The sequence below is a fragment of the Branchiostoma belcheri genome, unplaced genomic scaffold (genome assembly GCF_001625305.1).
Source record: "Branchiostoma belcheri isolate BF01 breed outbred unplaced genomic scaffold, Haploidv18h27 scaffold39, whole genome shotgun sequence".
Taxonomy (NCBI): Eukaryota; Metazoa; Chordata; class Leptocardii; order Amphioxiformes; family Branchiostomatidae; genus Branchiostoma; species Branchiostoma belcheri.
In genome coordinates, this window is record NW_017804009.1 from 249,169 (window position 1) to 269,099 (window position 19,931).

At 41.3% G+C, this 19,931-nt stretch overlaps 2 protein-coding genes across 4 annotated transcripts; one reads left to right on the forward strand and one right to left on the reverse strand.

Annotated features, from left to right (window-relative positions):
* Window positions 1–615: 615 nt before the first annotated feature.
* LOC109476761 (E3 ubiquitin-protein ligase TRIM69-like) lies at window positions 616–12,679 on the reverse strand. Of its 3 annotated transcripts, none has more exons than XM_019777779.1 (8): window positions 12,645–12,679; window positions 5,867–6,217; window positions 5,158–5,382; window positions 4,524–4,699; window positions 3,257–3,425; window positions 2,379–2,426; window positions 1,473–1,651; window positions 616–857 (listed from the first exon to the last, which is right to left on the reverse strand). In XM_019777779.1, the coding sequence occupies exons 2-8, from the start codon at window positions 6,213–6,215 to the stop codon at window positions 732–734; spliced, it is 1,272 nt and encodes a 423-aa protein (XP_019633338.1). In that variant the 5' UTR covers window positions 6,216–6,217; window positions 12,645–12,679; the 3' UTR covers window positions 616–731. The 3 variants fall into 3 exon arrangements, with proteins under 3 accessions (XP_019633338.1, XP_019633337.1, XP_019633339.1); XM_019777778.1 differs by lacking the exon at window positions 12,645–12,679 and adding an exon at window positions 8,651–8,862; XM_019777780.1 differs by lacking the exon at window positions 12,645–12,679 and adding an exon at window positions 8,419–8,488.
* Window positions 9,648–19,012, forward strand: LOC109476677 (2'-5'-oligoadenylate synthase 1-like). Its single transcript, XM_019777683.1, has 7 exons — window positions 9,648–9,669; window positions 10,920–11,092; window positions 13,484–13,626; window positions 15,648–15,790; window positions 16,792–16,937; window positions 17,701–17,930; window positions 18,571–19,012. The coding sequence occupies exons 1-7, from the start codon at window positions 9,648–9,650 to the stop codon at window positions 18,689–18,691; spliced, it is 978 nt and encodes a 325-aa protein (XP_019633242.1). The 3' UTR covers window positions 18,692–19,012.
* The last annotated feature ends 919 nt before the right edge of the window (window positions 19,013–19,931 follow it).

The window sequence follows — 19,931 nt, forward strand, 5'->3', positions numbered from 1 at the left end:
CTAAGTATCAGACATATTCTATTGTCCTCCGGTCAAATGATAAGCCATTAGAGCTGTGAGCAGTGACAATAACAATATCAATATTACACCTGATGTTACGACGTGGCCGTTTGTCGTCTGTATCTTCTGTTATGTATTTCAATAAAGTCACCATGTTATGTTATACATATTTTATTATTGATACGTGTATCTGGATAAAGAACTTGCATAGAAAGGACAACGAAATAAATGCATGGTCACAAAAGGTATTGGAAAGAACTGGTAGAATTCTCTCCCTCCCTCTCTCTCTCTTTCTCTCTCTCATACAAATACACACACACGCACACATGTATACACGCGCGCGCGCGCGCGCACACACACACACACACACACACACACACACACACACACACATACACATACACACTACATACATACATATAGACAAACACACACACACAAGCAGACGCACAAACACACACACAGACTCACAAATAAAATACACACACAAGCACATACACACACAAGCACACCCACGCACACAAGCACATGAGAACAGAAGAAATAAAACACACACACACTCTCAGTCATACACACACTCTCTCTCTCTCTTTCTAATACACACAAACACACACACACACAAAGACAGACAAAACACAACCATAAGCAAAGTATGAAGGCTCAAACATGCCAACTACCAAACTGCGCACGTGTTCTGACACTTTATTAGATGCACACACACACACGGTGCTCTAGGAAGGGTCTTCAGATGCTTCGGTCGTGAGTTGGTCGTGTTCCTCTTGTATTTGCTCCGCTAAGTCAGAACGGTCCCATTTCTTCAGACATGATGTCAGCTCCGTCAACATCTCATCGTCGTCCTACCAGAAAAACAACAATTAAGGCCATGTCGATGTGATTATATGGATCCGCGCGCGCATTAATCCAATTTTCGTCCATTTCCAAAAAAAAAACAAGTTTTCGACCATATTATAAATTGCACAACAAAGCAGCAACAAAAGGAGCAAATATATGCCGTAAATTGCAAAAGAAAATTGGACAAAGATACTAATGTCGTAGAATGCCAAAATCAATTCCAAAGTAACAGAAGAAAATGTGAAGAAATGAAAATGAAGAGTCTATTATTCCCTGTGTGTTTAGTCATTCATGATCACGTAGATTTCATAATGAAGGCTACTTTTGTGGCAATCTTCTTTTATTATCCACACGCTCGCATCAGTTTTGGGGTTCCCAGAGGTTGCCATCCATATAATCAAATCAATACGGCCTTATTTTTTACATCAAATGTTGGATATACTAGAGATGATTTCAGTATTTGTAGACATTTTTATATAGTACTAGTTCTGGCTTAAATAAACTTAAGCCAGAACTAGTACTAACGTTATATAACCCGTTTTATTCGCACGCGCGCATCAGTTTTGGGGTTCCCAGAGGATGACATCCATATAATCAAATCAACATGGCCTATAACATACCTTCGCAGTACCTCTCCAAGTAACTAAGCCTTCCATGACCTGCCGAGTGTGGTCTTTTGGGTGATTCAGTTCCATCTTGTCCAGCTGTACCTTTTGGAGACCGAGACAAGTGGCCACCTGCCGCCATTGTTTGCCGATGAGCATAGAAATGTCTGCCATTCTCTTGTCATTGAAGAAGCCTAGAAGGGAGGACGGTCGGGTAAGGCCGTGTCTATACGGAATCACCCAAACCGCGATTCGGGTAACTCACATTCCTCACATCTGGTCCACGTGCCACACACACCTGTGAAACCGTGTCCAAACATAATGCGCTTGAGCTACATTTATTGCTGTTTGATGATAACACGCAAGGCGGCGTGTTATTAATGTCAGAGGTCAACGACCTGATTGCTGATGCCCTCCTCCCAGCGTATCTCGGCCGAATGCCGACGTGGTCCCGCCAGAGGCGGTGAAGCTCGCCCTAGAACGGACACATTATTTGACCATTACTGCTCTTTAAGTTGCTGCCACGTAAAAGTTGGTATTGCATATAAAAAAAAGAAATATCACTCCGTAATCCATGACCAGGCTAAGTCACATTGAAATCACATTGCGTTCAGACGCAAATCGCGATGCGGGGAAACCGATTCGAAACCACCCCTAGAAGTGGCTTGGGATCGAGGCGCTTTCAATGTGATTTCGGAGCGTTCACATGGAGCCACTTGAAACCGGCTTCGGGGTAAATGATGTTCAATCGATGTTGGTAATTGTGATGATTTAAATAGTTAAGGGACATTAGTTAAAGGACAAAGGCAGATGTGAATAGGTACATATAATTTCTTCACGTATATGGGTCGGACATGCTTCAAGAAATAAATGTGAAATTTAAACTTGTTTTATGAGTGCCTGAAAAAAGAGTAAACTTACGGTTTCTATGCCATGATGCCTCACGTGTGAAGTCAGGTATGGTGTCACCTGAGGATATACAACAACAGTTTGATCAAGTCTCTCTGTATCAGTATGGTCCTATGAATATCAATATAGTGATATATTTTTCCTTATCAGCAAACAAGCCTTTCCTACCATTTTATTAGTTCTTTGATTAAGGGTTAATGACCCGCCCCGAGGTGAATATGGTGTGATAAAGCCTTGTCAGTTGCTATAACCACCGAATAAAGCCATCGAGTGAGCGACAGCGAACGAGGTGGCTTTATGAGGTTCATATGAGTTCATATGAGTTCACCGGAACTTCGGAACAGAACCGGTATTCCATTAGTGGTTATTTTGGGCCAAAAGAATAGAGCAAGCTTCCATTTGAAGTCATCTGAGGTCATTTGAATGTTTCAATACAGAAATGTACTGAAACTGTAGTGGGGGTGGCGCAAAATATGTTTTCTTTTCTTTCGCTCAAAATTCACATGTATTGACATGGTCTTTATTTTGTTATGTATTGCTAAATAAATTGGGTGATGACAAGACGGTAAACATTTCTATTCAACAAGGAAACGTGCTACAAATGTCAGCAAAAAGAGTCAACTCCCCTGCAAATGGTGTGCTCCGGGCCGTGCTTTATTGTGCAACAAAGCACACTTGTGAGAATAAAACACACCTGGCAATACTTGTATCATGCTAACTGTGACATTATGGCGTCATAATCAATATGGAATGGGGGCTTCTGATTGGTCAACGCCACCTGGCTATATGACAATAACATTATATTAGTTCTAATAACAGTCGGTTTGAGGTGTTTACGACCAACTGTTTCTGTTTCATGGTAAACGTTTTACACAGGAGACAACGCTTACCAGCTGCGTCCATGGCTGATAAAAGTTCCTCCATTTTAGCAGGAGATCCAGCTGCACTGTTTACCACAACACAGCCTTCGTTCACTTGGAACGCCGGACGCAGGGGCTCGCTGACGTCAACTTCGTACGTCTGTAGGTGTTTACCACTGTCCACATCGAAGAAGTGGACCTGGGAAAGACGACATGATAATGTATTAAGGCCATGTTGAGTTGACATCCTCTGGGAACCTTTAAAACGTATGCGAGAGTGCGAATCAAAAAAAGGTTTGGCAAAAACAGTTGCCTTCATTATATTAACTTTTTAATTGTTTATTATTAACTTGTTAAAAACCCATCACAGCCTCACGGTTGAATTGCGAGGTTTGTACAAAAGTCGCGAACATGCTACACTTACTAATATCTTTTTACATTTCGAAATATTCAGAAATACGTTAAATTGAAATTACTACTTACAACATTTTAAGATCATAATACTAAAATACGCAGTATGAAATCAACGTGGCCAAGAAGGTTGAACAAATGACTAAACACACAGAGTCTGGTATGGCGAAAAATAGACTCTTCATTTTTATTTCTTCACATTTTCAAAGATACGGCTAGTGATATCTAACACTGTGGGCATCATATAAATACCATAAGCTTGTGTTGTTACGGATGTAACATTATGTTAACATTAAAAATTTCAGCGGTTTCAATAGCTAACAAGCAAATAGACATTAGTAAACGTAAAAGATACAATACAAGACTGCATATTAGGCCACACCAAGTAAATTTTATGGATGACGTCCTTTGGAGACCCTAAATCTAATGCGAGAGGGCGAAAAAAAGACAAGAAGGGCCCTAAAAAAACAAGAGGCCTGGATCAGAAAAATACTAAGAGACGACAAATGTTAGGACACAAATTGAATGAGGTGACACAGTGTAACAAGTAAGAAGTCTTTTATTTATCATCAAAACAGCAATAAATCAGGTGGAACAGCAGTTGTCGTCCTGTCCTGTTTTTGCGTCACGGGTTTCACGTCAATCTGACGATTTGCGGCACTGTCGTGACTCTTTGGTCATAGTTACAGGAAGCGGAATTTCTTGTTTTTTTTTCTAGGAACAGGTCAAAATCAATGCGCGCGCGGACGTCATCCATAAAATTTACTTGGTGTGGCCTTATAAAACAAAACAAAACAAAACAAAACACCTCAACCGTTTATGTGTTCGGTAGACCAAAAATTACAATGTATTGTGGGATACGCCCTCTGTCTCCGCTGACACTCACCTTTGCGCTGTCGTAATCGAGAAGAACGCCGATGATTGGTGGGTTCCTGACCAATCGCAGGCCAGAGTCGTCATAGTTGTGTCTAGCGGACACCTCGCCATCATTGTTCCTGATGCACCAGGACTTCTTCGTGTCGCCGATCCACTTGTCACGTTTAACGGTCTTCGAAGCCACGCCTTAATTTTAAAAAACAGGAACATATATAAATTCAGTTATGCACTGTACACTTCATCTGTATCAGTAGAGCCGGTATAACCACCCTTTGACATAACACAGCAGCTTCGCAGGCACGCTATATATATTACACCGAACGACTTGTTACACTCAATCTTTGCAGGAGTTGTTTAAAGCTGTCTTAAGTGACGATGCCCAAACTGTTCTTGGTGTCAACTACATGTAGTTCTACGATAGTTTTTGGAAAATACAAGTTTTTGAACACCTCAATTCTTGGTCGATAACTTTGATATTTGAAGGCATGCCTGTTTCTTGTTCTTTTCTGGGCTGGTAGGACAAGGAGTTGGAGAACAAAATGAAATTTGAAGGCAATAATCCATAGCCTAGTTACCAGACCTATTTTAGCTCCCAGGTCTTTATGCTCTCCAGAAATATCCCTGTGCCCGTAGACCGTACCTACCCATACGGTAGTGGTTGGACTTGCGTACGTCCACCTCCCAGTACCACCTCCCTCCGCTGATCATCACATCGGCCAGCGCGGTGTGGGACTTCCCCACGAACCGCCCCACGGTGTTCACTACCTCCTGGTCCCCGTTGTAGCTGATGAGGATTTTGCCCTTCTCGCTGTCTACCTGGGTATCCAACTTGCCGTGAATCGTCGCTGGGTCCAAACCGAATGTCAATGCTGCAGAGAGTATACATGATCGCAATTATATTTCTGAGAAATCAACACATGTATATCTCAATATTTATGGGGAATCGATATAATACTTAATGCTGATAGTGATGCGTGTCTGTGCGTGTTTGTTTATGTGTGAGTGTCGTGCGTATGTGTATGCGTGTATATGTGTGTTTATGTGTGTGTGTGTGTAAATGTGTTTGTGCCTCTGTGTATTGTGCATGTGTGTGTGTATGTCTGTGTGTGTGTTTGTAATTTGTGTGTGTATTTGTGTCTACATGTATGTGTGTGTGCATGTGTAAGTGTGTGTGTTCGTGTGTATGTGTGTGTGTTCGTGTATGTGTGAATGCGAGTGTCTGTGTATGTGTACGTGTGTACGTGTGTGTGTGTGTGTGTGTGTGTGTGTGTGTGTGTGTTTATACATTGTTAACTGTGTAATAACGCCTGCCAAGTGGACTTTTTCTCATGTATCATGTTGAATTTAGCTCACCCTCTCCAACTTTTACTTCCCTAATGCCCGTTTCTTCCGAGTCTTCAGCCACGCTCTGATCCTGACTCTCTCTACCAACTCTTTCGCCCACCACTTGTTGTTGTTGTTGTTGTTGAATCGGATGCTTCTCCATCAGTGCAGCCATTTTGTTTTCCAGACTGCACAACCTTTCCTCGTGGTCTTGAAGTTTAGATTCCAGCTGGAGAGCTTTGTCTTGGTAGAAGACTTTCAGCCGAGTCTCTTCTTCAAGTTTCCTTTCCACGTCTTCCCTTGCCTCCTCGCTTTGGCGTAACTTCTGTTCCATGTCGTGTGTGTTGTGGCCAGAAGGGTGGGGATTCCAGGATGCCATTCCTGTTGTGGGAAATATCATCAGTATCTGATTATAGAAACGATTATAGATTATACAACCAGGTGTTTTATAGACCGATCCTGAAGCCCCGCCCACCTCCGTCGAAACAAAGAAAAGCAAATATTTGACGAACATAAAACCACCCTCTCATTGGTCGAGCCGCTAATTGCCCTTCTCTCATTGGTTGAACTTATAATTGTGATGGACATTCGTGATCGGTCTATTCAGTCGACACCTTCCTCAGGGCAATTCTGACTGGTTCACATTGTACTGCAGCACAGGTGTCGCTGCTATAGGCCGTGTTTAAGCGGAATCACCCAAGGCGGTTTACATGTGGTTTACCCCGAAGCCGGTTTCAAGTGGCTCCATGTGAACGCTCCGAAATCACATTGAAAGCGCCTCGATCCCAAGCTACTTCTAGAGGTGGTTTCGAATCGGTTTTCCCGCATCGCGATTTGCGTCTGAATGCAATGTGATTTCAATGTGACTTCACCTGGTCATGGATTACAGGGTGATATTTCTTTATTTATATGCAATACCAAATTTTACGTAGCAGCAACTTAAAGAGCAGTAATGGTCAAATAATGTGTCCGTTCTATGGCGAGCTTCACCGCTTCTGGTGGGACCACGTCGGCATTCGGCCGACATACGCTGGGAGGGGGGCACCAGGAAGCAGGTCGTTGACCTCTGACATTAATAACACGCTACTTTGCGTGTTTTCATCAAACAACAATGAATGTAGTTTCTGAGAATCGTGATCGGGCACGGTTTGAAAGGAATGTATGGCACGTGCACCAGATGTGCGCAATGTGAGTTACCCGAATCGCGGTTCGGGTGGTTTCATATGAACAAGGCCATAGAAAAGCAAATATTTGACGAACATAAAACCACCCTCTCATTGGTCGAGCCGCTAATTGCCCTTCTCTCATTGGTTGAACTTATAATTGTGATGGACATTCGTGATCGGTCTATTCCGCCGACGTTTCGGTGACCGTCTGTCAGCTGACTGGTTCACATTGCATTGCAGCTCATTGCAGCATAGGTGTCGCTGCTACAGATGTGTTCCGAACCGGAAAATATTTACATATATATCTACACGGTTACAGAAAACTGTATCTACAATCCACGTCGGCATAAAACACATAGTTGTGTAAAAGGGGACTCTCTATTCAGTGACTTATTAACTTGATTAAAGTATTTACTGATCATCAGCATCTGACTGGCGGAAGAGTAAAGCCGTGTTTAAGTGAAATCATCCAAACCGCGATTCGGGTAACTCACATTCCTCACATCTGGTGAAACCGTGTCCGATCACAATTCGCTTGAGCTACATTTATTGCTGTTTGATGCTAACACGCAAGGTGGCGTGTTATTAATGTCAGAGGTCAACGACCTGCTTGCTAATGCCCCCCTCCCAGCGTATCTCGACCGAATACCGACGTGGTACCGCCAGAGGCGGTGAAGCTCGCACTAGAACGGACACATTATTTGACCATTACTGCTCTTTAAGTTGCTGCCACGAAAAGTTGGTATTGCATATAAATAAAGAAATATCATCCCGTAATCCATGACCAGGCGAAGTTACATTGAAATCACATTGCGTTCAGACGCAAATCGCGATGCGGGGAAAGCGATTCGAAACCACCTCTAGAAGTGGCTTGGGATCGAGGCGCTTTCAATGTGATTTCGGAGCGTTCACATGGAGCCACTTGAAACCGGCTTCGGGGTAAACCACATGTAAACCGCCTTGGGTGATTCCACTTAAACACGGCCTAAGTGTGACGTCGTAAGGGTGGGGTAGACTAACAACACGGGTTCAAATACAGTAAAATTTAGCCAAATATAGAAAATAAATGTTATATTTAGCTACTGTAGAGTTGTTTCTGTAGAGTTTATTTTCTTCGGAGAGGGAAAATAAACCCTCCCGCGGACTTACTCTCCTGGCCAATTATTTCGGGAACCCCCCTTTTTTCCAAATTGTACGATCCGTACCCCCGTACATAGCTAGGCCAGGTGGAGGCTAATGATTTTTACACTTCCCATAATGCCTAGTAAAGATCACGGATATGACGTTGACCACCCCTCCCCCTTTCCAACAAGTTCTATCGACAAATTGGTCAACTATATTGTTTTGAAGTATTTATCTAGTATAAAGCGCATGCCATAATTGTATTTTTTGTTGGAATGAGAGAAAATGACGTACCTTCTATCGTTCTACCTTCTACCGAAGACTCTCCTACTCGCACGGTCGCATTATGTTTATCCCCTTCTTACGTCATATCCGTGATCTTTCCTCGGCATTATGGGAAGTGTGAAAGTCATGAATAAAATTGAGGACGGGTTTGACAACTACATGTGTACTAGTACCTGCGTCAGTTTTCACACACCCCTTGCCTTTAGCAGTCTGTCTTCACGAAGAAAACATGGGCACATACCTGAGTCACTCTCCGGATCCATGTCCTGAAGGTACTTCCCAGTTAGCGAAGAGTTCTATGTTTAGAAATGCGTAAACACTGTAAACAGTTCTTCTCCAAGTAGAGGTTTAGGCTTCAGCTAATTTTTGGCGTATTTTAGGCTTTAGTTTTATCGTGCCCTGTGCTGGTATCCTTTCAGTTACACCACGTGCATTTTGGGTGGCAAATGGTAAACTGCCTGGCATAGGGATACTGACTGGCCAATTTGATACTGTCTTTGCAGCCAGCAAAAGATCTGCTTGGAGATTATGTTAACACAACTGTTACACATACAAAATACAACCGTATACTACTAGTAATCATACAGTTCCGGTTTGACCTTGACTAGAGAATTGTGGGAAAACCACAGGTCAAGTAAACGACAGAAAAGAAAAAAAAATCACCCTTCGTGTTTCACATACAAAATCCCCACCCATTTAAAACTTTTTTTTTAATTTCAGAAATACCTCTTTTTCGACGTTTTTTTTGTTGTTAAAAGCTTCCTGACCTATAACCTTACATGCGAGCTGGCAGGCTACGATTGGCTACCTTCCCCCACTTGAGGTGTTAACGTTGTTGCGAAACTATGACCTAATACACGCGCCATGTCTGTCTAGTTTCACAGGTGGGCTAGTCTGTTGCTACCTAAGAGGGGGATTGCTACATTTGACCAAGCAAGAAAACATGCATTTTGTGATAGATATAACATTTCATTGCTCCCTATAGAAGAATCTTTGTGAATTTTTATTTCATCACTATCTACCACCTTCTCCATGACTTCAAATGATACGCCGAACAAAATGTAAAAATTGCAATGTCGTTTGACAACACCTAAAGTTGGAATGGTTGGTAAGAGTTTTATAATATATCTTCTCAGTTTGAACACTTCTGCGTTCTTTGCTAAGACGGAGTGAAGCCGACAACATATCAGGATATCTAGCGTTGGTACAGATCACAAACTGCACACATCCAAACAGCTATGGCGTATTTTTCAGTAGGCGGTGAGTAGCCTCCACCAGGCCTTTCTACGGGGATACGGATCGTAGAATTCGGCAAAAGGAGAGTAAAATTGGGCAAGGGAGTCCGGCCGCGGGGAGGTAGTTTCTTTCCCTCCGAACTGGGCGGCCAGTCAAACCTACAAGGCGGCCAAACTCCCCTGGCAAATATTATCCTATATATAGCCAGCGTAGTTAGTCTGATAGAGACTAGGCGGAGAGAGATTTTATGCATTTTTTTTTGCGAAAATTAAACTACGGATCACATTAGCTCTGTACCTGGTACCCTCACACTGAGAGTTACTATAGTAGTAGGAAATTGGTGACTTTACAAAAAACTGCTCTCACCAATACTGTATGTTTGCTTCACGCATACGAGTTTTAAACAAGTTTTTTTTTTAAGTAGGCGTACATGCATCAGAATATGCTACAGGTTCTTTACACAGGTACTAGGTGCTTAGTTGAATTACGTTGACCTCCGAAACTACTAGTATGCGGATAGTTTCGGTCTGGAGTCTGCCAGCGCAATCTGTTGTAAAGTTTACGCGTTCACTTGATCGATAAGTAAGTAATACCAGCCCAGAAGAGAACAAGAAATAGCCATGCCTTCAAGTACCAGAGTTATCAACCAAGGATTGAGGTGTTCAAGAATTCATTCTTTCCTAGAACTATCGCAGAGTGGAACTCGCTGTCACCAAGTACAGTAGGGGCATTATCATTAGATAGCTTTAAACAATGTCTAGAGTTAGATGTTCAAGGGTTAAGTGTAACAAGTCAATCGGTGTAATGTAGCCAGCTGCCGCCGCGCCGCGTGCCTGCGAAGCTGGTGTGTTACGCCGAAAGGCGGTTATACCGGCTATACAGATACAGATACAGAAGCTGCTGTGTTACGCCGAAGGGTGGTTATACCGGCTATACAGATACAGAAGCTGGTGTTACGCCGAATGGTGGTTATACCGGCTATACTGATACAGAATTCGAAGCTGCTGTGTTACGCCGAAGGGCGGTTATACCAGCTGTACAGATACAGAAGCTGGTGTGTTACGCAGAAGGGCGGTTATACCGGCTATACAGATACAGAAGCTGGTGTGTTACGCCGAAAGGCGGTTATACCGGCTATACAGATACAGATACAGATAAAGGTGTCCCGTTTCCTAAATCTTGAAGCCGACGTACGTAGCAAATGATTAAGCAATGAGACAAATAAAAAATACAAACATTTACAAAAACTTTTTCGAATTCTTGTTATGTTTCAGGATCGTCTGTAACTTCACTCACCAATGAGAGGGAGCTAAACTCTTACATAGACCGGGAACTTCAGATGACCGAGTCGGACAGAATCCGGTTTAACCAGGTTCTGGACGGGCTGTACCGAACTCTGCAGACCGAGGTTAGGTACAACAACATCACCGTCAACCGTATGGTCAAGGTACGGTCACAGTACTTCATGCAATGTTAATCAAACAATTTGTGTGTGTAGTGTTTGTACAGAGTACATATATGTAAAGCCCCTTCCACATATTCACGAATTTATCCTCCCGAATACTAGCCAAACGGCCCGCAACCTCTATGTAACAATGCTATGTCTTGACTTACGTTACTTTGTTTCCTTTCTGACTTAAAAAAATGTCTTCAATATTGCATATCAATCAATAGTTCGTGCTTCTAAACATGCCCTTTTGACAAGTCTCCAGTGTCACTGACAAAAGGTAGTGGATGCTACCTGAAACGTCTGACCGTTTCCGAAATCATATTCAGTTGCTCCAGTAGCTGTTTTTTTGACGTATCTTATTACCTGGATGTCTAACCTTCACCGGCACTTCACACAATGCTTATCATACAACGTAGTGTATGTACACGGTAAATATACTGTCACACATCCATGACAAATCTGTCCTCCCGAACACTAGCCGAACGGTTCCCCAACAGGCAACACATATGTACATTGTAACAATGTCGTGTCTTGTACTGTGCTGCCCCCTCAAAAAACAGCTATTGCAAGCTGAATGGGGTACCTTGGAAATCAGTTGTCCTAAAAATAAATAAGGTACTTACCCAACTGTTCTTTTTGTTATGGATAAATAAGTGGGGCTACCCAGTCGTATTAAATAAATAAATAAGGAGTAAGTCGGCGCAAAGTCGGCTGGTATTCGGCGAATTCGGCTACTGTTCGGCTGCGCCAGCTGAATATGTAAAACTGAATACTGTTTAGAACAATACCTAGAACATTGTGACTTCGATCAGCGCTCCGCTATTAGTAAAATTAGAATCATTGCCCACCCCTTGGAAATCGAAAAAGGGCGATATATGAAACTACCTGTGTCGGAGAGAATTTGTAAATATTGTTCTTCAAATGCAGTGGAAGACGAAATTCATTTCATCTCTAATTGTCCATTTTATGATGACATCAGAAAACAATTATTTACCACCGTGTCCAAAATGCGCCCTTACTTCCCCACCATTCCCTACCACAAAAAAACAATTTTACTGCTAAAATCAAAGAACCCACATATTATAGAAGAAGTGGGTAAATTCGTCTTCCATTGCCTAAAAAGAAGAAGTCAAACCCAGTAAAACTATAGCTTGTACCATGTATGTTGTAGAGTATAGTATAATGGTACGGATGTAGATATAGTCTCACATACCATTGTATTTTCTTTCTTTTGTTGTTTGTAACTGCAATTAGCCCTCGGGCAAGTATTTGCAATAAACTTTCATATTAAAATGTTGAAAACATTGCGTCGTCAGGTTCGATCATGGTTGGCAGGTATTCGGCTACATTCGTGGGCACATCACCAGTCAAACATTCGGGAGTAAGTCAGCAGCTTTGCTTTTGGGGCGTATCCGGGGCGTCATATGTGACTCAAATTCAACTCAAATTCGTTTCGATTTGCATAGGAAGGCAGGCGGACACAGTACTTCATACAATTGATCAATTGTTCGGAAAATGTATATGTACACTGTGATAAGGGTAAACTTACCTACACCACAAGTGGTAACAATGGCCGCCTGTGGACCGAAACCATGACCGCATGTGGACCGAAACCATGACCGTATGTTTACGTCATTCCCGCCTAGTTTCGCACAGTCGCGGGAAGCCTTTGTTCATTATCCATCGCGAGTAATAGAAGAACTTTGTACATGGTACAACGTAGGGCAACGCCTTTTGAACATATACCAAAAGAAAGGGTATAAAATGAAACTCAACATCCTACTTACTAAAACCAAGGAGGTTTAAAATCTTGTATTGAACCTCCTTGCTAAAGCATCAAGTGCTAGTATGATCCCTTAAATAGGACTATACATGATTTTCGGTATTTTTCAATGACAAAACAGTACTAGTATTTTTTCATTAGGAGAGGTATTGCAGTTGAATATATAGATAAATCTGTCTATAGCTAGTATTGAGTCTGTTGAAATCTGTTGATAAGATAAATGTGAATTATCAAAGACCTGTACAGTGTATTGTGAATGGTAATAAAGCTTAGAATTAAACAAACAAAAAAAGTAGAGAAATTAGAAGCAAATAAATAATGCTTACCATATGGTCTGCTCTGTTAATTCTTACTCAAATGCATTCATATATATGGTCAGACAGAGTATAAATCCCTCCTACTGATAAAATTGCAACATGATGTAACCCATGTAACACAACACCAGTCACCATGGTGACAGACGTCAAGAAATCATGTCATTGGCAAGGTCAGAGGTTAGTGTTTGAGAAGAAGAAGAAGAGTAAATGTAGCAAAAACGATATGTTTTCCTTTGGTAAACATAATGATCAGGCTAAGAATTCGGGCAATGTTGTTGTCCTTGCCAGGGAGGTTCGTACGGCAGAGGTACGGCGCTGAAGGACAGGTCTGACCTGGACGTGACTCTGTTCCTGAACGGCATCATCAGTATGGGAGACTTCCTCAGTCAGCAACAGGACATCATCGGACGTGTGGCGAGGACCATAGAGGGGTGAGGAGGAACACGGCATTTACTATGATAAATCTGTAACTTGCTGATATAACATTGCCATGGCAGTACATGTAAATATATCTTTTATTGTAAGGCCACACCAATTTAATTTGTTGGTTCTCGGATTTTTTCAGAAAAAATATGAAGCGACAGGGCGAAAAAAAAACAAAAATAAAAACAGGTCTAGGCATCCTAGTATAGGCTTAAATGCTATGGAATGAGCCATGAAGTCAACACAAAAGGCTGGGTTAAAATTTAAACATTGAATTTTGAACTTTTAATCAAACCACTGCAATGATAGATGGGAAAACTGTAACAACTAGGAAGAAAAGGACTTTCCTCAACTGTTGGGGGCAAAACATGAGCATTTTCAGTTGATTCAGGACCAGAATCAATTTTTTTTTTTGCAAATTAGAAAAAAACGAAGAGGCGAATCCGAGAACCAACAAATTAAATTGGTGTGGCCTAAAATGGCAAAAAAAAATGACAGTGTGTGTGGGGGAATAATGTTAAGATAAACACCTTTCACACATTCACGAACGTTAACGGCAGTCGAATGTTTCAGAATGTTGAAAAGGTTCCGAGTGTTCAGCTGCAAGTCAGCAGAACACCATCCAACCACTTGGGAGTAAGTCAGCAGTTTTTGGAGGGGGTCAAATTTGACTCAAATCTAACTTAAATTCGTTTCGACTCTTATATAAATGTATAGGCGTGGTCTAAATCTAGACCTGATTATTTCGCACATTTATTTAGTTAGTATTGGAAAAAGTGGGTAAAACACGTGTTAAGAGAAAAAGTGGTGCTAATGCGTAGTTTGTACTTTTAGCCCAATAAATTATCATATATTAGTGAAAAAATGAGTTAACACCCCTCTAACTCTAACTAACTTTTTCACTAATAAGAGATTTCATGTAACTTCTACTAGTCAGACTGCTCCTGTCACAAAGGCAAAGTCAGGAAAATGTACTGCATGTGTAACATGGGCTTGACAGGAACTCTCAGATATGCGCTTTAACCCTACCTAGACCGGGGGGGGGGGCTAAAAGTGCCCGCGGCAACTTTGATGTCACCTAGCGTCTGAACAGCTAGCCGTAGAACGGCCAAACTTGGTGACTTTTCCTAGAATATTGTTGGCAACAATTCTCTATCATTGGAATAAGATAATATTTTTTTGTGTTGCCATGGCAACGGGTTTCTGACAGGCATTTTTTGCTAAATTTATTACTTTTTGTTTCAACAATAGAATTTTATGGGTTTTATGTCAAGTTACTCATGGTTTCTAATATTAATAACATCCCAAATAATTTTATGTACATTTTATCATTGAATATGCATAATTTATGCTAATTTGAAGACGTCATTGGCCCAAATCCAAGATGGCGGACCATATCATAAGAACAGGTATATACAGGCTATTTTCATTAAAAGTTCATCAATACTTCCATTTCTTTTTCCAAAAAAGGTTTAAATGAAGGTCTTTAGTATGTTAACGATGTATTTTAGGCTTTATCATGAAAAAAAAACTATTTTTGAAAATTCAAGATTGATGATCCAAGATGGCGGATATCTTAAATATGCATGACGTCATTTTATGACGTCACCGGTGTTGCTATGGGCAACATAAGACTTAGTACACCATAATATTCTGTCATAAACACTTTTGGTACAGTTATGTTGAATACCATTTAGTTTTCAGGGAAAAACCTATTTAGACGGTTTTGGCCAATAAAATCACATTAATGACGTAATAATGACGTCATATTACGTCATAACGACATAAAAATTGTAGATATGATAAATTTTTACTAGTACACCATTCTCTGAAAATTTGGTGGTCATACGACATACCGTTCGCGAGTTCTTAGGGGGGGTCAAAAGACCCCCCCCCCGGTCCCCCCATGTCAAAAAAAGCCCGGTCTAGGTAGGGTTAAATTTGTTAAAGTCGCTGAGTCTTTAACTTTAAGCATTAAGGACGGCTTTGGTGTGTACTCTTGGTTGTAAGACATATATCATTATCACAGATCCAGGTGGGCTCGTGAGAATGGAGTTGTCAGGGTTGTGGCACAGCCAAATGCTGCTACACTGGAGCTGAGGTCTGGAAACCACCGCATGGAAGTCGACATCGTGCCGGCCTACGACAACCTGGGTGTCGAGAAAAACCCAAGTACGATGCAGTCTTGTTCTTTTTCCTTTACAAGAACATTTTGAAGTTTATTGCAAATTCATGCCCGGGGGGCTAATTGCATACATACATACAAACATAAAACAACAATGAAACGTAGTATAAAATAACTAAAATCTACATGATAAAAGGTAGTTGTCTAGCGCTACAGCTATGTCTAAAAGTATGTCTAAGGGGTTTGACTTCTCTTTTTTAGACCATGGAAGACGTAATGTCCCACCTTTTCTAAAATTGGTGGGTTTTGGGAGGTTAAAAGAAGAATAGTTTTTTCTTGGTCTGTAAGTTTAGTAAAATTGGGGTTAAAGCCATGCATGTTGTTTATATGGATGACATCTGCGCGCGCATGAATTTTCGTCCATTTAAAAAAAACTTTTCCACCAAACTGTATGTAAATCGTACAAAGCAGCTGCAAAATGAGCAAGTATATACCGTAAATCGCAACAAAAATATTGGAAAACGATACTAATGTCTCAGAATGCTAAAGGCGAAGAAGAATACTATGTGAAGAAATGAAAACTAAGAGTCTATCATTAGCCATGCTCTGTCAGATATGTTCAACCTTCATGACAACGTACATGTAGATTTCGTGATGAACTTCTTTTGCCCAACATTTTTTTTCGCATGCTCACATCAGTTTTGGGATTCCCGGAGGATGTCATCCATATAATCAAATCAACATGGCCTATGGCTAATGCCAAAACACATACGATTCCTTTATTACCTCCGGGGAGGGATGTATCCCTCCGCGGACGGGTTTTGTGGGAGATTAGATTTTTTACGTTCGCAGCCGTTTCTCGCGCTTGGGTGGACGGATATTTCTGGGAATTGGTATACGTTTTGCTATTGGCCTGTAGATGGTGCACGTTGTTTTGCTTTTTTAGTATGTGTGTTTTAGGGCATGACAATGATGCGTTTTGACAGCGTATGGACACCCCTTTGAGTTTGAAAGTGGTTTTGTCTTTTTATTTTTTCTACTACTGTAGTGAAGCGAAACGAAGTGTACCAGTCCATGAGAGGCCAGGACTCCTACAAGTACTCTGCGTCCTTTGTTGGACTTCAGGTCGAGTTTGTGCGAGAACGTCCCGCTCGACTGAAGAATCTCATCCGACTGGTCAAGTCCTGGAAAAAGGTATATCATGAGCAGTAAAACAAGTCTTCAACACATACAATGCAGCGTTTCCATGGTGTTGATAGCCAAATCAATGACTTCTAAAGAACTTAGAAATTGGGCGTTGCAGTTTTTTTAAACAAATGTACAATATTGAGACACATTTCAACACATTTCTAACAAACTACTAGTATTATGAAAGTTCATCTGTGTTGGTAGTTTCATGCTTCAAGTTCAAACTTTTGATCTAACACAAAGGAATTTTCTCACCTAGAGCTTTTGACCAGTCACTCTGGTCTTCCTCAGGAGACTGACCCAATGAGGCTTGTCACGTGGCTTCTTTGAAGCGACATGACCGACATTGACACCTTTGACCCATGCATTGGTGGCGTCACATTTCAAAGAAGCCACGTGACAAGCCTCACTGGGTCAGTCTACTGAGGAAGACCAGAGTGACTGGTCGAAAGCTCTAGGTGAGAGAACGTTTTGTGTTGGACCAAAAGTTTAAACTTCAAACACTATCAGTTATGTGTGTTAAAGTTAAAACTTTTGACCCAACACAAGGTAAATTTTCTCACCAAGAGCTTTCGGCCAGTCCCTGCACAGTGAGACGGGGGCCGACATCGTTTATCAGATACCTTTGACCCAGGGTTGACGTCACACTTTAAAGAAGCCACGTGACAAGCCTCACTGGGTCAGTCTACTGAGGAAGACCAGAGTGACTGGTCGAAAGCAAATCTTTGTGTTGGAACAAAAGTTTTAACTGTAAACACAACTTTTGCAGGCACAGGATGACCAATTTGGAAAGAAGCTTGGCTCTTCGTGGCTGTGGGAGTTGATCACTATCCACGTGTGTGAAACGCGGGTGGGGTCGACATCGAGCTTCAACATGCGGCAGGCCTTCAAACTGGTCATGGAGGCGGCGGTGAACTACAGCAGTCTCCGGGCGTGGTGGAAGACTTACTACTCAGACAGGTTTCCCGTGGTTCGCGAGACGTTGTCGTCTACTGGAAGGTACAGACATGTTCTACATATTTCCTAGTTTCGTACATTATAATAATGATAATCTTTCTATGATAACATTCATGGTGACGGCTATAACCACCAACCACAGGCCTGGACACATGAGTACCACATGAAAGTGATTAAATCAAAGTCACTAATGAAATTTACATGAATGTTAATTATCATATTGTACAGAAAATGCAGTGGAGGATGAAGTACAATTTGTCATTGCCCTCATTACAGGACCGAAAGAGACGAGTTATTTAAAATGGTCACCAAAATGTTCCCCAGCTTTATTCACCCTCCCAGCCTACAAAAACTGCACTTCTATAATAACACCTCCCAATTCATACATCTCGCAAAACGTGGGGCATTTCATACTCCACTGCACACAGAAATCAAACCCAACAATAACTTTATCAAATGTAGCATTTGCAAAATTGTTTATGGTTATTTTTACCGTTTTTCATTTTATCATGTTCTTACAATTAGCCCTCTTGCATGAATTTGCAACAAACTCGTTAATTTTCTTCCAGCCCATTGGTTCTGGACCCTGCCAACCCCTGGGATAACGTGATCTCATGAAAGTGATGAAATCAAACTCCGGCCAATGAAATTTAACGTTACATAAATGTTAATTTTCTTCCAGCCCATTGGTTCTGGACCCTGCCAACCCCTGGGATAACGTGGCTGACCGCTGTAAGCACTGGAGTCTGGTGGAGCAGGCCGCTCGTGAGGCACTGCGCAGTCCACTGCTGGCGTCTCTGTAGACAACCAACACTAGCCTCTACCAGGCTTCAATGTCTACAGGCTTCATGTCTATAGTTAGCCTCTTCTAGGCTCCGGAAAGTGACTGGAAAGTAAACTGTACTCTCTAGTGGACCAACACTATTGTTTTAATATCTCTCTTTTGGCCAATTTCTACTCTTCAGTCGTGAAGCCTGGTATATAGAGGTTACCTGTAGACAACCAACACAACAAATGGCAGAGACAGTGACCTGTCCATTCAAGTTTTTTTTTTACATTTATAATTACAAAACTAGAGAAGTAACATTTGCAAAGCAAATGCATAATGTTTACCTTCGGACATGGTCTGCCCTGTTAATTTTTACTCAAACATATTCACATACATGTACTACAAGTATATGGTGACAGGAGCAGAGCAGACCATGAAATTGCAACATTATGTAACCCAACACCAGTTACCATGGTGACAGACGTCAACAAATTATGCCATTGGCCAGGTCAGAGGTTAGTGTTTGGAGAAGAAGAAGAGGAAATTGAGTAAAAACAATATGTTTTCCTTCGGTAAACATAATTAATGTAATCTGGAGTTAAAGATTTTAGCTATCTTAGATTTTAATAGCTTACCTCTATTGTAGTATCATTTATGTTCCCTAGGGCCACACCAATTTGATTGACTTTGTTATATGGTTCTCGGTGAGATCAAAGGTATCGACGCACTATCCATTGGTATATAAACTAGCTTGATGTATTAAGATAGAGTAGTTTACCTGTATTAATAATCATGGTAGTCTACTATTCTAATGGATTGCATTGTTTCATTTCTGTTATGAATTGTATCCAATACAATTCTTGTGAAGTAGCTAGTTCTGGTCTGTATCATTTTACCTCAATGTACCCAAGAATGTACTCAAGTACTAATGTCGTAGAATGACGGCAAAATAAATTCCAAAGGAAAAGACGAAAATGTGAAGAAATGAAAATGTTATTTGCCATACCATACTCTGTGTGTTTAGTCATTTGTTCAACCTTTATGACCACATGATTTCATAATGAAGGCAACTTTTGTTTGCCAAAATATTTTATTATTTGCATGCTCGTATCAGTTTTGGGGTCCCCAGAGAATGTCATCCATATTATCATGATTTCAACCTGGCTTTAAATGTTACAGTGTTACCAGAATTTCACTGTTAAAGTTAGTGGACTGCTCCCATATGAATGATATAAACCAAAACGGAGACATGATACAAGGTTTTGTGAACCACC